The sequence below is a fragment of the Rana temporaria genome, chromosome 8, assembly GCF_905171775.1.
Source record: "Rana temporaria chromosome 8, aRanTem1.1, whole genome shotgun sequence".
Lineage (NCBI taxonomy): Eukaryota > Metazoa > Chordata > Amphibia > Anura > Ranidae > Rana > Rana temporaria.
In genome coordinates this window covers 150,273,677-150,287,947 of record NC_053496.1, presented here as the reverse complement: position 1 = coordinate 150,287,947, position 14,271 = coordinate 150,273,677, and the positions used below count along the sequence as shown (strand labels likewise).

At 46.4% G+C, this 14,271-nt stretch overlaps 1 protein-coding gene across 2 annotated transcripts in view; it reads left to right on the top strand.

Annotated features, from left to right (window-relative positions):
* The window catches only part of SSRP1 (structure specific recognition protein 1), a 248,430-nt gene extending 236,111 nt beyond the window's left edge, over positions 1 to 12,319 (top strand). For both annotated transcript variants that reach the window (XM_040320882.1, XM_040320881.1), the window contains 3 exons: positions 4,260 to 4,354; positions 4,437 to 4,602; positions 12,032 to 12,319. In XM_040320882.1, coding sequence (XP_040176816.1) covers positions 4,260 to 4,354; positions 4,437 to 4,602; positions 12,032 to 12,085 — 315 coding nt within the window. In that variant the 3' untranslated portion in view covers positions 12,086 to 12,319. The remainder of the gene's footprint in view (positions 1 to 4,259; positions 4,355 to 4,436; positions 4,603 to 12,031) is intronic.
* The last annotated feature ends 1,952 nt before the right edge of the window (positions 12,320 to 14,271 follow it).

Here is a 14,271-nt window from a genome sequence, read left to right as displayed (position 1 = left end):
ACCATCTCCTGGGGATAGCTCTTACTTTGGCCCGGCTGCAGCCCAGGGCCCTTGTTCTGAGGTATCAAAGGATGCGGACCAGGACCTGAGGAGACTCCAGGTCCGGGTCGGCACAAGACAAGGCACTGGTTGGAGCTCTCATCACTGCAGTGCGGGACACTCTTAAGCTAGAGGATAAGGTCGGGACATCTGCTGAGGGGTCGATCCCTTTTGAGTCCCAGGGCCCGCACTGCTAAGGTGTTTCCTTATGTGACCTTTTTTGATAAGTTCATAGATAAGGAGTGGGAACAACCGCAAAGGACCTTTGCGGTCCCTAAGCGTATGGCTCTCCTTTTGAGGAGAGACTTTAAAAAAAAAGTGGGCATCTTCCCCGGTTGTGGACCCCCGGTAAACAGGTTGAACAAGGCAACCAGGATTCTGGTTGAGGGAACCCCTGCATTTAAGGACCCTGCTGACAGGAGGTCCGAAGCGGTAGGTCGCTCCATTTTCTTTATGCTGGGTTCAGCTTTGCGGCCTTTTTTGGCTACGGCTCTGGTTTCGCAGACACTTACTGAATGGGCAAGACTATTGCACCAGGAGTTGGAAGAGCATCATGCTCGTCCCAGGCTGCGTGGAACTGGCTGACCAGTTAGTGCAGGGCCTCAAGTATGTTTGCAATGCAGCTCCCTTGATATCCAGGGCCTCAGTATCTGCGGTGGTTCTGCAATGCCTGATTTGGCTTAAGGTCTGGACCAGACTTCCAAGAAGGCTCTGTCAGATTTTCCTTTCCGGGCGGGAGGCTATTTGGTGCTCCCCGGACGACATCATAAAGGATGCCATGGGGGGTGGGTTAAGAGTACGCTCCTCCCCCAGTCCAGAAAAGGAAAAGCCACGCCGCAGGCCGGGACACTCTTTTTCTGCGCAAAAGCAGTATTTTCGCCAGTCAGGTCCCACAGGTAGGCGTCCTTGGACACAAGTTTCCTGGAGTTGAGGGTCTGGATACCCTCCAGGGTAAAAAAGCTTGTGGCGAGGGTCGTCGCACCTTCACCTGACAAGAGGTCTGCTGCGGTCCACTCCAATATCCCTGAGGATCACAACGGATGCAAGTTCCCGGCAATGGGGAGCCCGTCTCGGCAGCACAGGGAAAATAGGGAAGCAAGAGATCATCAAATCAGAGAGAGCTTCTAGCATTTCAGAGAGCCTTGCAGGCATTTCAGACGGAAATTAGGGGTCACAATCTCCAGATTCTATCCGACAATATCGCTACTGTTGCATACCTCAACAAACAAGGAGGTGCGTGGACTCTGATACTTCAATCTATAGCCTAGGGGGATGTTATCAGCAGAAGGGAATCTGGCTTTGATCACAGCAGTGCACCTGAAGGTGCAAAACTGTCTGGCAGAGTCTCAGTCGCTACCAGGTGTGTCGGGACAATTGGTCCCTTCATCCGGAAATCTTTGCGTAATTGAACGACAGTTGGGGATCTCCCAAAGCAGATCTTTTCGCAAATCGGAGCAATTGCAAAACACATTTATTTTTTCCCTGAATCCGGCAGATCAATCGTTGGGGATCGATGCTCTAGTGAATCCTTGGCCATTCAGACTGTAGGCCTTCACGCCGATCAGGCTAATTCCGGAAGTCCTCCGGAAGTTTCTTCTAGAAGAGACGGATCTCATCTTAATGGCCCCTTTTTGGCCCATGAGGCCATGCTTTTTCCTGTTACAGACTCTAATCACAGAGCCTCCGCTCAGCCTCCCAAATACAAGACCTATTGTCTTAGGATCCAGTGTCGCACCCACAGGTGGCTTCCTTAAAGGAACACTAAAGGTTAATTTGTTATTAGATCAATTGATTGCTGTAAGCTAGAGCATTTAAATATCACTTACCTCGTTTTTCCTTTTGACCTCCAAAATACAGTAATCCAGGTTTGAAAATGCCATTTCCGTGCTCTCCTCTTCTTGCTTTCCACCAGCATCTGACCTGTTTTGCATGGTGGAAATCAAAATGTGCTCACCCCCTCCCTGTGACTACAGCCCTGCGTGAAGATGCTCTCTTATCCCTCACAGGCATGGAGGCTAAGCCTAATGGGAACTGTAGTTCCCATTAGGCCGTCATGTAGCAAGAATGAATGCGCACCGCAAACCAGGAAGTCAGTGAGAATAACGATTCAGGAGTGACGGAGGTGAATAAAACGGCTCGATTTCAACAGGTATCAAACTAGTTATAATGCAAAACATTACTTTTTACTTTATCAGCTTCTGTCAGACTTTAATTTAAGAGGAAAATATTTTTGTCTTTACAACCCCTTTAAACTTGACGCTTGGTATCTGAAGAAAAAATACTAAGTGCTTGGGGTTTTCAGATAAGGGTAGTTGAGACCCTGGTTAATTGCAGAAAGCCAGGTACTAGAGCTATATGTTCCAAAGTTTGGAAGAAATTTAACACGTGGCTATGTGAAAACCAAAGATTTTAATCGTAATGTTCCATCAATTTTGGATTTTTTTCAAGAGGGTGTCGACAGGTGTTTCCGTTAGTACTTTAAAGGTACAAGTGGCAGCTATCAGTGTTTTTATCCAGTATTCTCTCTTGGAAAATCCCACTAAAGCTAGATTATTTTCAAATCGATGTCTAGGTCCAGGACGGTAGTTGTCTTACCTGGGACCTGCCACTGGTGCTTCAGTCTGGTAGTCTTCCCTTTTGAGTCCCTGGAGGATATTGCAGTTAAATTGCTTGCCTTTAAGACCACTTTCCTTGTGGCTATTACATCCTCTTGTAAGGTCAGTAAGTGGACCTTTTCAGTTAGAGAGCATTTCCTCACAATCTTTGAGGATCGGATTGTCTTAAAGACAGATCTGGGATCTTTGCCTACAGTGGCCAGTACCTTCCACAGACTGCAGGATATTGTACTGACAACATTTTGCAGCAAGCTAAAGGGCGACAAAATACATTTTTAGTGTTGTTTTTTTTTTTTTTTTTTAGACAGGAAGTCTTCTCGTCTATCTAGAGGTCACCAAGAACTTTAGGAAAACAGACGCCTTGTTTGTTCTCTTTTCAGGAGCACACAAGGGAAAGGAGCTTCTAAAGCCGCCTTGGCTAGGTGGATAAAGCAAGCTATTTCAGAATCCTACAAGGTTGGGAAGATTCCTCTATTTGTCAATGCAGACTCTGCAAGAGCCTTGTCTGCGTCTTGGGCTGAAAGGGCTGGAGCCCCATCGGAACAATATACAAGGCTGCCACATAGTCCTTTTTTTTTTCGACCTTCGTTAAACATTATTGCCTGGACCTCCTATCTTAGGAGCATGCGTTTGGTTGTAAGGTTCTTCAGGCAGTTTTCCATCCCTAGACTGGCAAGTTCTGCCTCATCTCATGGGCTGTCCTGGAAGACGCTTGGAGAGAAGCTGAGTTAGACTTACCAGTAATTCCTTTTCTGAGGGTCTTCCAGGACAGCTGGATTCCCACCTGGTTATGACTTGAGTTATGTGTATTATGCATATGTTTTGCCAGTACGTCCTACGGTTCTTGAGCAATACTGACATGGAGCCTGAAGGACTGCTCTTTTATCTGGTGGGGGTTAACGTGTTTCCTGTCCTGGTAGGAGGAGCCCTAGGTCTCATGGGCTGCCCTGGAAGACCCTCAGTCTAAATCGGCTTTTTATCAGTAAAATCCAGCAGAAAGTAATCGCTTTTTGTAACAAGACTGTGTTTCCTTTTAATGTCTGCTGTTGTACAGTCACCAGTTGTGCGTTGATGTGTGAAGGCCTGAAATCATTTTTTGTTTTTGTTTTTCCACTTCAGACTCAACCACAGCATGAGACTTGCTCATGATTTCATTCATTCATTCATTAATATAGTCTCTTCTTCAGTTTCGCATCATTTGTGGGTTTTCCGGATATTAATTTATATATTTATCTTTAACTTCATTATTTTGTTATTTTACCGATCAAATTTAATTATACACCCTACCCACCCCTGTCCCCTAATAATTAGTTCCTTCCTTTTCCTCTTCTTTCATCTTCTATTCTCTATTATTTTTCCCAGGTATTCCTCTGATGATTTAAAATCTTTCCACTGTCCATCTTTTATTATGTTTGAGTTGGCCCGCATCACACTGAAATCTGAAAATTTCTAACCACATATTAGCTGAACTTCCTACCTTTTTATAGAAATAGTTGTTACATTTTATCCCTCCCTACAGGATTGTGTTTTAATATGTGATTGTAGGTCTACTCTAAGGGAAATTGCATAGGATACTATGGTAATACTCTTATTTTCCTTTTACAGGAATGGGACCGTAAAGCAGAGGAAGCAAAACGTGACTATGAGAAAGCAATGAAAGAGTACAATAAAAATGCCCCACCCCCTGAAGTTTCCAAAAAGTGAGATGTTTGCTTTTTTTTAAGGGTACAATCCCTTTTGTCACCAAATTATTTACTATATTTAACCTGCTATTTCAATAAGGGAGAAGAAGTCAAAAGGAGAGAAGAAAACATCAGAAAAGACGGAGAAGAAAAAATCTGGGAAGGCTGCCTCTCCTTCTAGAACTCCTGTTAAAACGAATACAGTTAAGAGTAAAGAGTTTGTATCCAGTGATGAGAGCTCTTCAGATGAAAGCACACATAAAAAGGTTGGGTTTTGGATACAATATTCTTTTCACTATGATTTAAAGTGGACCTGTGATTTATTATTAAATGTATTATGCTATGGGAGTTGATGCTTTTTTCGTTACGGGCTAAAGAGTTTTAAGAAATTTTAGGCTGTGAATGTTAAAGCCAAAACTATTTTCATCTACAGTAGGTGGCCAAAAGTTTTGAGTGACACAAGTATTTTCACAAAGTCTGCTGCTTTAGAGTTTTTAGATTTGTGTCCGATGTTACTATGGTATACTGAAGTATAATTACAAGCATTTCATGTCTCAAAGTCTTTTGACAATTGCATTAAAGTGGAGTTCCACCCAAAAATTGAACTTCCACTTTTTGGAACCCCCCCTGTGTCACATTTGGCACATTTTAGGGGTGAGCAGATACCGGTCTAATACAGGTATTTGCTCCAACTTCCTGGCATAGATCACCTCTGTGATCTACGCCACTTCCGGTGCCTACTATGTACCCTCACTGTCTTCTGGGAGATGTACAGCTCCCAGAACACAACAGGCACAAGTAAAGTAGCACAGCGCGACTCGCGCAGTAGGGAAATGGGAAATGAAGCCACAATGATTAATTTCCTGATTCTCTCACTAAAGATAGCGGTGGGGGCAGCCGAGAGCCAAGCCATTGCTTGGCTTTGGCTGCCGACATCCCAGGCACCATGGACAGGTAAGTGTCCATTTATTAAGTCAGCAGCTGCTGTATTTGTAACTGCTGGCTTTTAATATATTTTCTTTATCGTACATCACGGGACACAGAGCAGCATAGCCATTACATATGGGTTATATAGTGTACCTTCAGGTGATGGACACTGGCCCTCTCCGACAGGAAGTTCCCTCCCTATATAACCCCCACCCATAGTGGGAGTACCTCAGTTTTTTCGCCAGTGTCTTAGGTGTTGGTGCACGTTGAAGAGCTCTGCCTATAGTTGTCCTTGGGACCCGGGCAAGCCTACCGGATCCGTCCAAGGTGCTTCATAGCCAAAGTGGACGGTACCCGGGCCCCAAGTCGTGGAGGGGTTCTGCCTATAATGCCTCTCCTTTTGGGAGGGCTGGACTCCAGGACTGGTTTTCAACCTAGCAATCCTGATGCCAGCAGTGCTATATAGGTCCAGGTGTGTGGTGTTCCTAAATTGGACCCCGGTCCCTGAAGGTCTATGACCATACCCACGGAGATGGGGGAAGATTGGGGCCTTTGGCAATACCCTGCGGCGTGGAGAAGGTAAGCGAGGGCCCACGGAACTTGGTTTGTCAGTGAGCCCTCCACAGGGGATTCGGGGGCAGCCTATATTATGCCTCTGTGCATGGGCAATATATGTCACCACAAAGTCTGTTTGCACTGGATGTTTTTTTCTCCCCCATGTAAATTTTCCCCTGGCTGGTCTAGAGGCTTGCTGCGCTGCCATAGGAGGGAAGGGTCCTGGAAAAAAGTAAGCTGGACTTACCTCCCAGAGATGGGAGTCTTCCCTGGGTGCCTGTCTCTCCCCATAGCTCCGTCAGCGTCCACGCTGTCTCCCTGAGACTTCCTGGTTCCTCCAGCAGCGTCAGGCGTGCGCGCGCGCACGTTGTAAATAGCTTCGGCGACGCGGCGTGGGGGGGCGGGCTGAGCGTAGGACGGTCCTTCTGAAGCCTATATTAGGCTCTCAGTCAGTCACGATCGCCGTGGGACACGGAGCTGCAGCCTGAGCTGCGTGTGGTTTGTTATACCAGGGTTTTTTTGGGGAGAGTGACACCCGGTGGCCAAATTGGAGTACGCACCCTAATAAGAGCTTGGCTCTTAAATAGTGATTCTAAAGCCGGTGTACTTGCAGCAGCCTAAGCTAGTTGGTAAACACAGGCTTCTGGACCAGCAATTTAAGGGGGTAATACCTGACTCATAGTGGTCCTGTGAGTGACAAGCCCTTGGGGCATTGTATTACCTATCCTCTTAGGTTTGGGAAACAAGGTTTTGTAATATTACCCTAACCTATTACTATTTCTATTTTAGTAACTGACGCCTCTCTTGTTAGGGGGCGTGTGTTTACTCCGACTTAATAGTCAGTGGTATTATAGCGGAGTACCTTGGGTTTGTGTCATGGCTCCTAAGGGTGCAGGAGGCTCCAAAAATGCCAAGGGCCCAAAGAAACAGAAGGGTTCCCCATCGGGCTCTGAGGATCTCGGCCAATCGTCTGCTGTGCCTTCCTCCCCAGATAAACTGGAGGTTGCTGCCCTAGATGTGCCATCAGGGTTGCTGGGTGCTGCGGCTGGCCCCATTCAACCAGCTCCTACCTTTGTTACGGAGGAGATGTTAGCCACCACCTTGGGTGGATTTGAGCGGAGAATGGCTGCTTTGATTTCAGCCTCATTACCTGGGAAGAAGCAGACTAGGTCCCCATCCCCTAGGGTTGAGTCTCCAGACGAAGAGATCCTTTCCGCAGAGGAATTAGATTTCTCAACGGAGCAAGGGGAAGACCACTTGGAACAGGGTTCTGAGGAGTCCACAATAGAGGAACCGTTTTCAGCTTCCCAAGCAGAGAAGTTATGGATCCAGTCCCTAGCAGACATGGTACGGACGGAGTTTAAATTACCCCTGCCTGAACCTCAGGCTGCCGTATCCTCTCTAGGTTCCCTAAGGGCTCCTCAATCCAATGCAGTGTTTCCGGTCCATCCCTTACTGAGGGACCTAATTTTCCAGGACTGGGTCAAACCAGATAGGATTTTTCTTCCTCCTAAAAGGTTCTCAGTGCTGTATCCTTTGGAAGAAGGTTTTTCTAAGAAATGGGTTGTCCCTACAGTGGACGCAGCCATTTCATGTGTTAACAAAGCCTTAACTTGTCCGGTAGACAATATTCATATGTTCAAGGACCCTGTCGATAAGAGGCTTGAAACATTGTTAAAGGCCTCCTTTGCCACTGCAGGTGCAGTAGTTCAACCAGCTGTGGCTGCCATAGGAGTATGCCAGGCATTGAAAGAACAGACCAAACAGGTCTTAAGAGACCTTCCGGCACAACAAGCTCAGGACCTAGCTGACTTGCCCAGAGCCTTATGTTTTGCCGTAGACGCCATTAAGGATTCCATCCAGCAAGCTTCTCGTTTATCCTTATTTCTGGTTCATATGAGAAGGCTTCTCTGGTTAAAAAACTGGTCTGCAGAAACCCCCTGCAAGAAACTCTTAACGGGTTTTTCCTTCCAGGGTGAAAGATTGTTTGGAGATGATCTAGACAAATATATTCAGAAAATCTTCAGTGGCAAAAGCACTCTTTTGCCTGTTAAGAAGAGGTTTCGGGGGCCTACCTTTAAACGTCCAACCTCTCCAGTCTCAGGACCGTCACCCTCTAGGCAGTATCGACGGCCTGCTGGCCGTTCGCCTGCTAACAGGTCGCAAGGGCAAGCTTCAGGCAACAAGAAGCCATGGTTTCGTAAACCAGTTAAAGCTGCCCCTAAAGCGAATTTGTGAAGGGACGCCCCCACTCTCTCGGGTGGGGGGAAGACTCCGCTTCTTCTCGGAGCTTTGGAAGGCCAGAATCTCCGACCAATGGGTTCTGTCCTCGGTGGCCCAGGGGTACAAGCTGGAGTTTTGGGGGTTTCCCCCTCCCCACTTCCAGGAGTCAAGGCTCCCAAGCGATCCTCAAAAAGGAGTCTCGCTTCTAGCAGCCCTAGACCGCCTCTTAAATCAAGGAGTGATTATGGAGGTACCAGCCCTGGAGCGCGGACAAGGATTTTATTCAAATCTATTTGTAGTCCCGAAGCCCAACGGCGATGTAAGAAAAATATTGGATCTAAAAGCCCTAAACCGCTTCCTAAGGATTCGCTCTTTCCGAATGGAATCTATTCGTTCGGTAGTGGCCGCCCTACAAGGGAAAGAATTCCTTGCATCTATCGATATCAAGGATGCATACCTGCACGTCCCGATCTTTCCCGGGCATTTCAAGTTTCTTCGATTTGCTCTGGGACATCGGCATTTTCAGTTCGTGGCCTTGCCCTTCGGGCTAGCCACGGCCCCTCTGGTTTTCACAAAAATTCTGGCCCCAGTTCTGGCCAACCTAAGATCTCAGGGGATCCTGGTTATGGCTTATTTAGACGATCTTATAGTGATCGATCTCTCAGAGGCCAGTCTGAGGCAAGCAGTAGGCCTAGTGGTAACCTACCTGGAATCTCTAGGTTGGATCCTAAATCAGGACAAATCGGCCTTACAGCCCACAAGAAGGTTGGAATATCTTGGGCTGATTCTAGATACTGTGCATCAGAAAATCTTTCTTCCCCAGTCCAGGGTGGATTCTATAAAGGAGCTAATTCAAGTGATTCTAAGCAGCGCAAGGCCGACCGTTCGTCTGTGTATGCGCCTATTGGGCAAGTTAGTGGCGACCTTCGAAGCGGTGCCCTATGCCCAAATCCACTCTCGGAAACTACAGAGAGCAATTCTCGCAGCCTGGGACAAGAGGGTCCAGGCCCTGGATCTTCCCATATCTCTGTCCCATGCAGCACGTCAGAGTCTGTGCTGGTGGTTAGTCCCGCACAACCTTCTAAGGGGAAGATCGTTCAGTCCAGTCTCATGGAGAATTGTCACCACAGACGCGAGTCTATCGGGTTGGGGTGCAGTCCTGGAAGGACTGACCCAGCAGGGGAAGTGGTCAAAAAGAGAGTCGACTCTATCCATAAATGTCCTAGAGATACGAGCAGCCCGGTTGGCTCTAGTTGCATGGACGGATGTATTGCAGGACTCCCCAGTAAAAATACAGTCCGACAACGCCACTGCTGTGGCTTATATAAACCACCAGGGCGGCACCAGAAGTCAGGCAGCCCAGAGAGAGGTGGACCGAATCTTTTCTTGGGCAGAGACCCATATTCCATGCATTTCAGCAGTATTTATCCCCGGAGTAGACAATTGGCAGGCGGATTTTCTCAGCCGCCAACAAATGTCCCCGGGAGAATGGTCTCTCCATCCCGAAGTGTTTCAGGACATCTGCCAGAGATGGGGAACTCCGGAGGTGGATGTCATGGCCTCCAGGTTCAATACGAAACTAATCAAATTTGTATCCCGGACAAGGGATCCATTGGCCTGCGGGACGGACGCCCTGGTATGTCCTTGGCAACAGTTTGCGCTGATCTACGCCTTCCCTCCGTTACGAATGCTACCCCGTCTTCTTCACAGAATCCAGGTGGAGCGCAAACCAACGATTCTGGTAGCCCCGGCTTGGCCCCGGAGGCCTTGGTACTCCTTAATAATAAGGATGGCAATAGAGGAACCTTGGGTCCTCCCGTTGTGGCCGGACCTCCTCTCACAAGGGCCGTTCTTCCATCCTGCCTTACGGGCCTTAAATTTGACGGCCTGGCGGCTGAATCCCTAATTCTTAAAGACAGGGGCCTTTCTGGCCAGGTTATTTCCACCCTAGTTAATGCTAGAAAGCCAGTTTCTAGGCTTATATACTATAGGGTGTGGAAAGCCTACATTGCATGGTGTGAGGCTAGGAAGTGGCATCCCCGCAAGTATGTCATCGGGAGAATCTTGGATTTTCTACAGTTAGGAGTAGAGAAGGGTCTAGCTGTTAGCACAATCAAGGGGCAGGTTTCTGCCTTATCAGTCTTTTTCCAAAGACCCTTGGCCTCTCACTCTCTAATAAAGTCGTTCTTACAAGGGGTTATTCGGATTAATCCTCCGGTGAAGGCTCCCCTGTATCCTTGGGATTTAAATTTGGTTCTATCGGCCTTACAATTTCAGCCTTTTGAACCCTTATCTGAGATCCCGCTGGTCTTGTTAACTAGGAAATTGGTTTTTCTGGTGGCTATGTCTTCCGCCAGAAGGGTGTCAGAACTGGCAGCCTTGTCGTGTAAGGCACCCTATCTAGTACTACATAAGGACAGGGTCGTTCTTCGGCCACATCCGTCTTTTCTTCCGAAAGTAGTATCTAGTTTTCATCTAAATCAGGACTTGATTCTTCCGTCATTTTTTCCTAAACCTTCTTCAAAGAAGGAGAGACTACTACATTCCTTAGATGTGGTCAGGGCTGTTAGGATTTATTTGAAAGCCACAGCCCAGATTCGCAAGACTGACGTCTTGTTTATTCTGCCAGAAGGACCCAAGAAGGGTCAGGCAGCGTCTAAAGCCACCATTTCCAAGTGGATTAGACAGTTGATTATTCAAGCCTATGGCCTGAAAGGGAAAAACCCGCCTTTGTCGGTTAAGGCCCACTCCACTAGAGCTGTGAGCGGCTCTTGGGCAGCGTATCACCAGGTCTCTATGGCTCAAGTCTGCAGGGCAGCGACCTGGTCATCTGTTCATACGTTTGCTAAATTTTATCAAATGGACGTTAGGAGGAACGCTGATTCTGCCTTCGGGCAGGCGGTTCTACAGGCCGCAGTATAAAGTCCTCTTGTCCTTTGGTACCCGCTGTTTTTTTGCTTTGCCTGGATGCTCTCCCTCCCCTCATTTAGCATTGCTTGGGGACATCCCATATGTAATGGCTATGCTGCTCTGTGTCCCGTGATGTACGATAAAGAAAAAGGGATTTTTAATAACAGCTTACCTGTAAAATCCTTTTCTTGTAGTACATCACGGGACACAGAGCTCCCACCCCTCTTATGGGGAATTTTTGGGAGACATATTGCTTGCTACAAAACTGAGGTACTCCCACTATGGGTGGGGGTTATATAGGGAGGGAACTTCCTGTCGGAGAGTGCCAGTGTCCATCACCTGAAGGTACACTATATAACCCATATGTAATGGCTATGCTGCTCTGTGTCCCGTGATGTACTACAAGAAAAGGATTTTACAGGTAAGCTGTTATTAAAAATCCCTTTTTTTGAGCGCGACCTCCGCTTTAAGTTTATGCAGTCAGTATTTGCAGTGTTGACCCTTCTTTTTCAAGACCTCTGCAATTTGCCCTGGCATGCTGTCATTCAACTTCTGGGCCACATGCTGACTGATGGCAGCCCAGCAGTTTTTCTTTTTTTTTTTCATTTTGTCGTGGGGTTCCTCTTCGAGATCCTCAGAGCACAAGTCGGATCATCATGATCTGACTTGGATGCGACTTCTATTCAAATCAATGGACTAAGTCAGATCAGTTAAGATGACTTTCATAGGGAACCATTGATTTTGAATAGAGGCAGAGAAACACTTCTAAAAGCTAGTGCGGCTAAATACGCATGAACGCCAATGCAAAAAGCTAAAAAAAAGTGTTTATACTGCCATTTTTTCCTGGCATTAGAAAACAATTGCTGCAAATCCACTACTAACACCCTGTGTGCATGAGGACTAAAGCCTTTGTACACACGATCAGATTGTTGGCAGGGGATTGTCTGACAGACTGTTGGCCTAAAATCTGACCGTTGGTATGCCCCTTTTGACAACAACTTTCTGTTAATAATAAAAGCTTCTACCATTTTTTTTTTTGTCCTTGTTAAAATTAATGTGCACTTTTTTTTTTTTTTTCAGGGATCAGATGAAGAGATGGCCAGTAGTCCTCAGAGTTCTAATGATTCAGACTGAATAGTAGCTACTTGGCTGTTTCACTTCGGAAGATTATTGTTGGGCTTGTGGGAGATGAGTGCAGTACAGAGGAGAATGTGGATATTTCTATCCCTGAAGCTACAAGCTTAAGCCTATTCTCTGTGGAAATCTCCATCTCGTCTCTAAATTTCTCATCCGCCATTCCTCGTCAGTGTTCTGGATTTCCTCTTTTTTTTTTTTTTTTCCACCTTGTAATAAAATATTTTGATTTTTCTTCCGGTTTCTCGCAAATCTCATTTTATACATCCTGAGAGATTGAGCTAATTGCTAACTTAATTGTACAGCCTTTACACACTGCATCTGCCATCTAGCACTTAAGAGATACCATATGGACACTAAGTGGTGTATAATTTAGTTAAGAAACTTTAAGTAGAGTCCCTAGGTGCAAGCAAAGTGCAGAGATCAATCTAGAGGCTTAAGCGTAAAAATAGATATAATATCCATGGTTTCTGTCCCATGTTCTTAAAGTGAACCTGTGCTTTGCCAATGCAGGGAAAAGCAACAGTCTTGTGTTAAAGTTGGCCCACAATCTAAACATATACTTCCCATCATTCCCCTGCTGCTCCATTTAACTGCTGGGAGCAAAGCGACAAACTTTCCCCACCCCCATATGATAATGCTAAATGCCTAAGCAGAAAGTCTTTAAACACCAGCACGGTTGCATTAGAGGAAAGTACCAGTTAGATTGTACCAGTTATATTTCTTTAGATTCAATACGTTTTTATTGGTAACATTTTCACAAACATATGTGCATTGAACATAAGTTGAGAACAACATCAAATAGAGAAAGCAAAGAGGAGAAAAACTTCTACATAATGCTGGCACATATCGGACGATATTACTATAATTTTTCACAAAATAGCCATAATGCATAACTTTATTTATGAATCCCCTGTGGAGCCCAACGACCCCCAGGCCATCGCCCGGAAGGGCCAAGCGGACAGCGCCAGGCGGCGACCCCCCCACGGACACCCCAATGGGATCCAGCTGTGTCCCCCGAGAGGGCCCAGCCCCCCCCCGCACCAGGCCCCTGAACCCCCCTCATCTAATACTGATAGTTGCGTCAAGGTTTCTCAGAAAATATATGTAGAGGGTCGTCATCCAGGAGAGACGTGATAATTGATGGAGGAAGAAAGCAAAAAGGAGGAGGAAAGAAAAAAGAAGACCAAAAGGGAGGAGAGTGGAAAGGGAAAAGAATGAAGGTGAAACGTAAGTACTTAACGTTGAAGTATGGATCCACAATCAGCCATAGTATCTTGTGTTCATTAAGAATTATAGTTAAAACTTAAACAATATCAACCTTATACCTCGGAGAACCACTCAGTCCACGCTCCCCACCGCTCGTGCACTTCCATAAACCTGCCTTGGGATGCTGCGAACATCCGTTCGTAATCAATATGTATACTGGTAGTTGTGATTATCTCCCGCATTGTGGGAGCTGTGCGATCCCTCCAGTGGCGAGTGATTGCTAATCTAGTACTCATTAGAATATGGGATACAACTGCTCTATTGGTTTTCGGGATAAATTCTAATCCCAGCGAAAGGACCGCCAGTCCCGGGGACAGCGGCACCTCCACTCCCACCATTCGGGCAGCCAGGGAGAAGACCTCCTCCCAAACTGGACGAATGATGGGGCACTCCCACAATATGTGGAACAAAGTTCCCACCAGACCACATCCTCTCCAACATAGAGGAGAAGCCTGAGGGCTGAATTTAGATATCCTATACGGAGTAAATTACCATCTCAATACTATTTTCTGATGGAGCTCCCAGAGATTGATGCTCCTGGTAGAGGAGTTGGTTATACGGATAGCTCGCTGCCATTGATCTGACGTATATGAGGCTCCCATGTCTCTCTCCCACGCTACTATATTGGACGATTTTACAAATATCAGTTTGTTGTTCAGAACATTGTAAAATAGGGATATTCCTTTAATCTTAGTAAATTGTTTGGACAAATAAAGTACGATTTTCCATGGGAGTTGGATCGAAAGAGTCGGACCAGTCCTAAAAAAATGGTTCAAACGTAAAAAAGTGAAGTAGTCAGTCTCTCCCAAGCCAAACTCCACCTGGAGTGATCTAAACGTTTTCCCGCTTGGACCTATCATCAGATCCGATATATTGATTATCCCCTTATTGGGCCAATGGGCAATATTTAAGTCTGG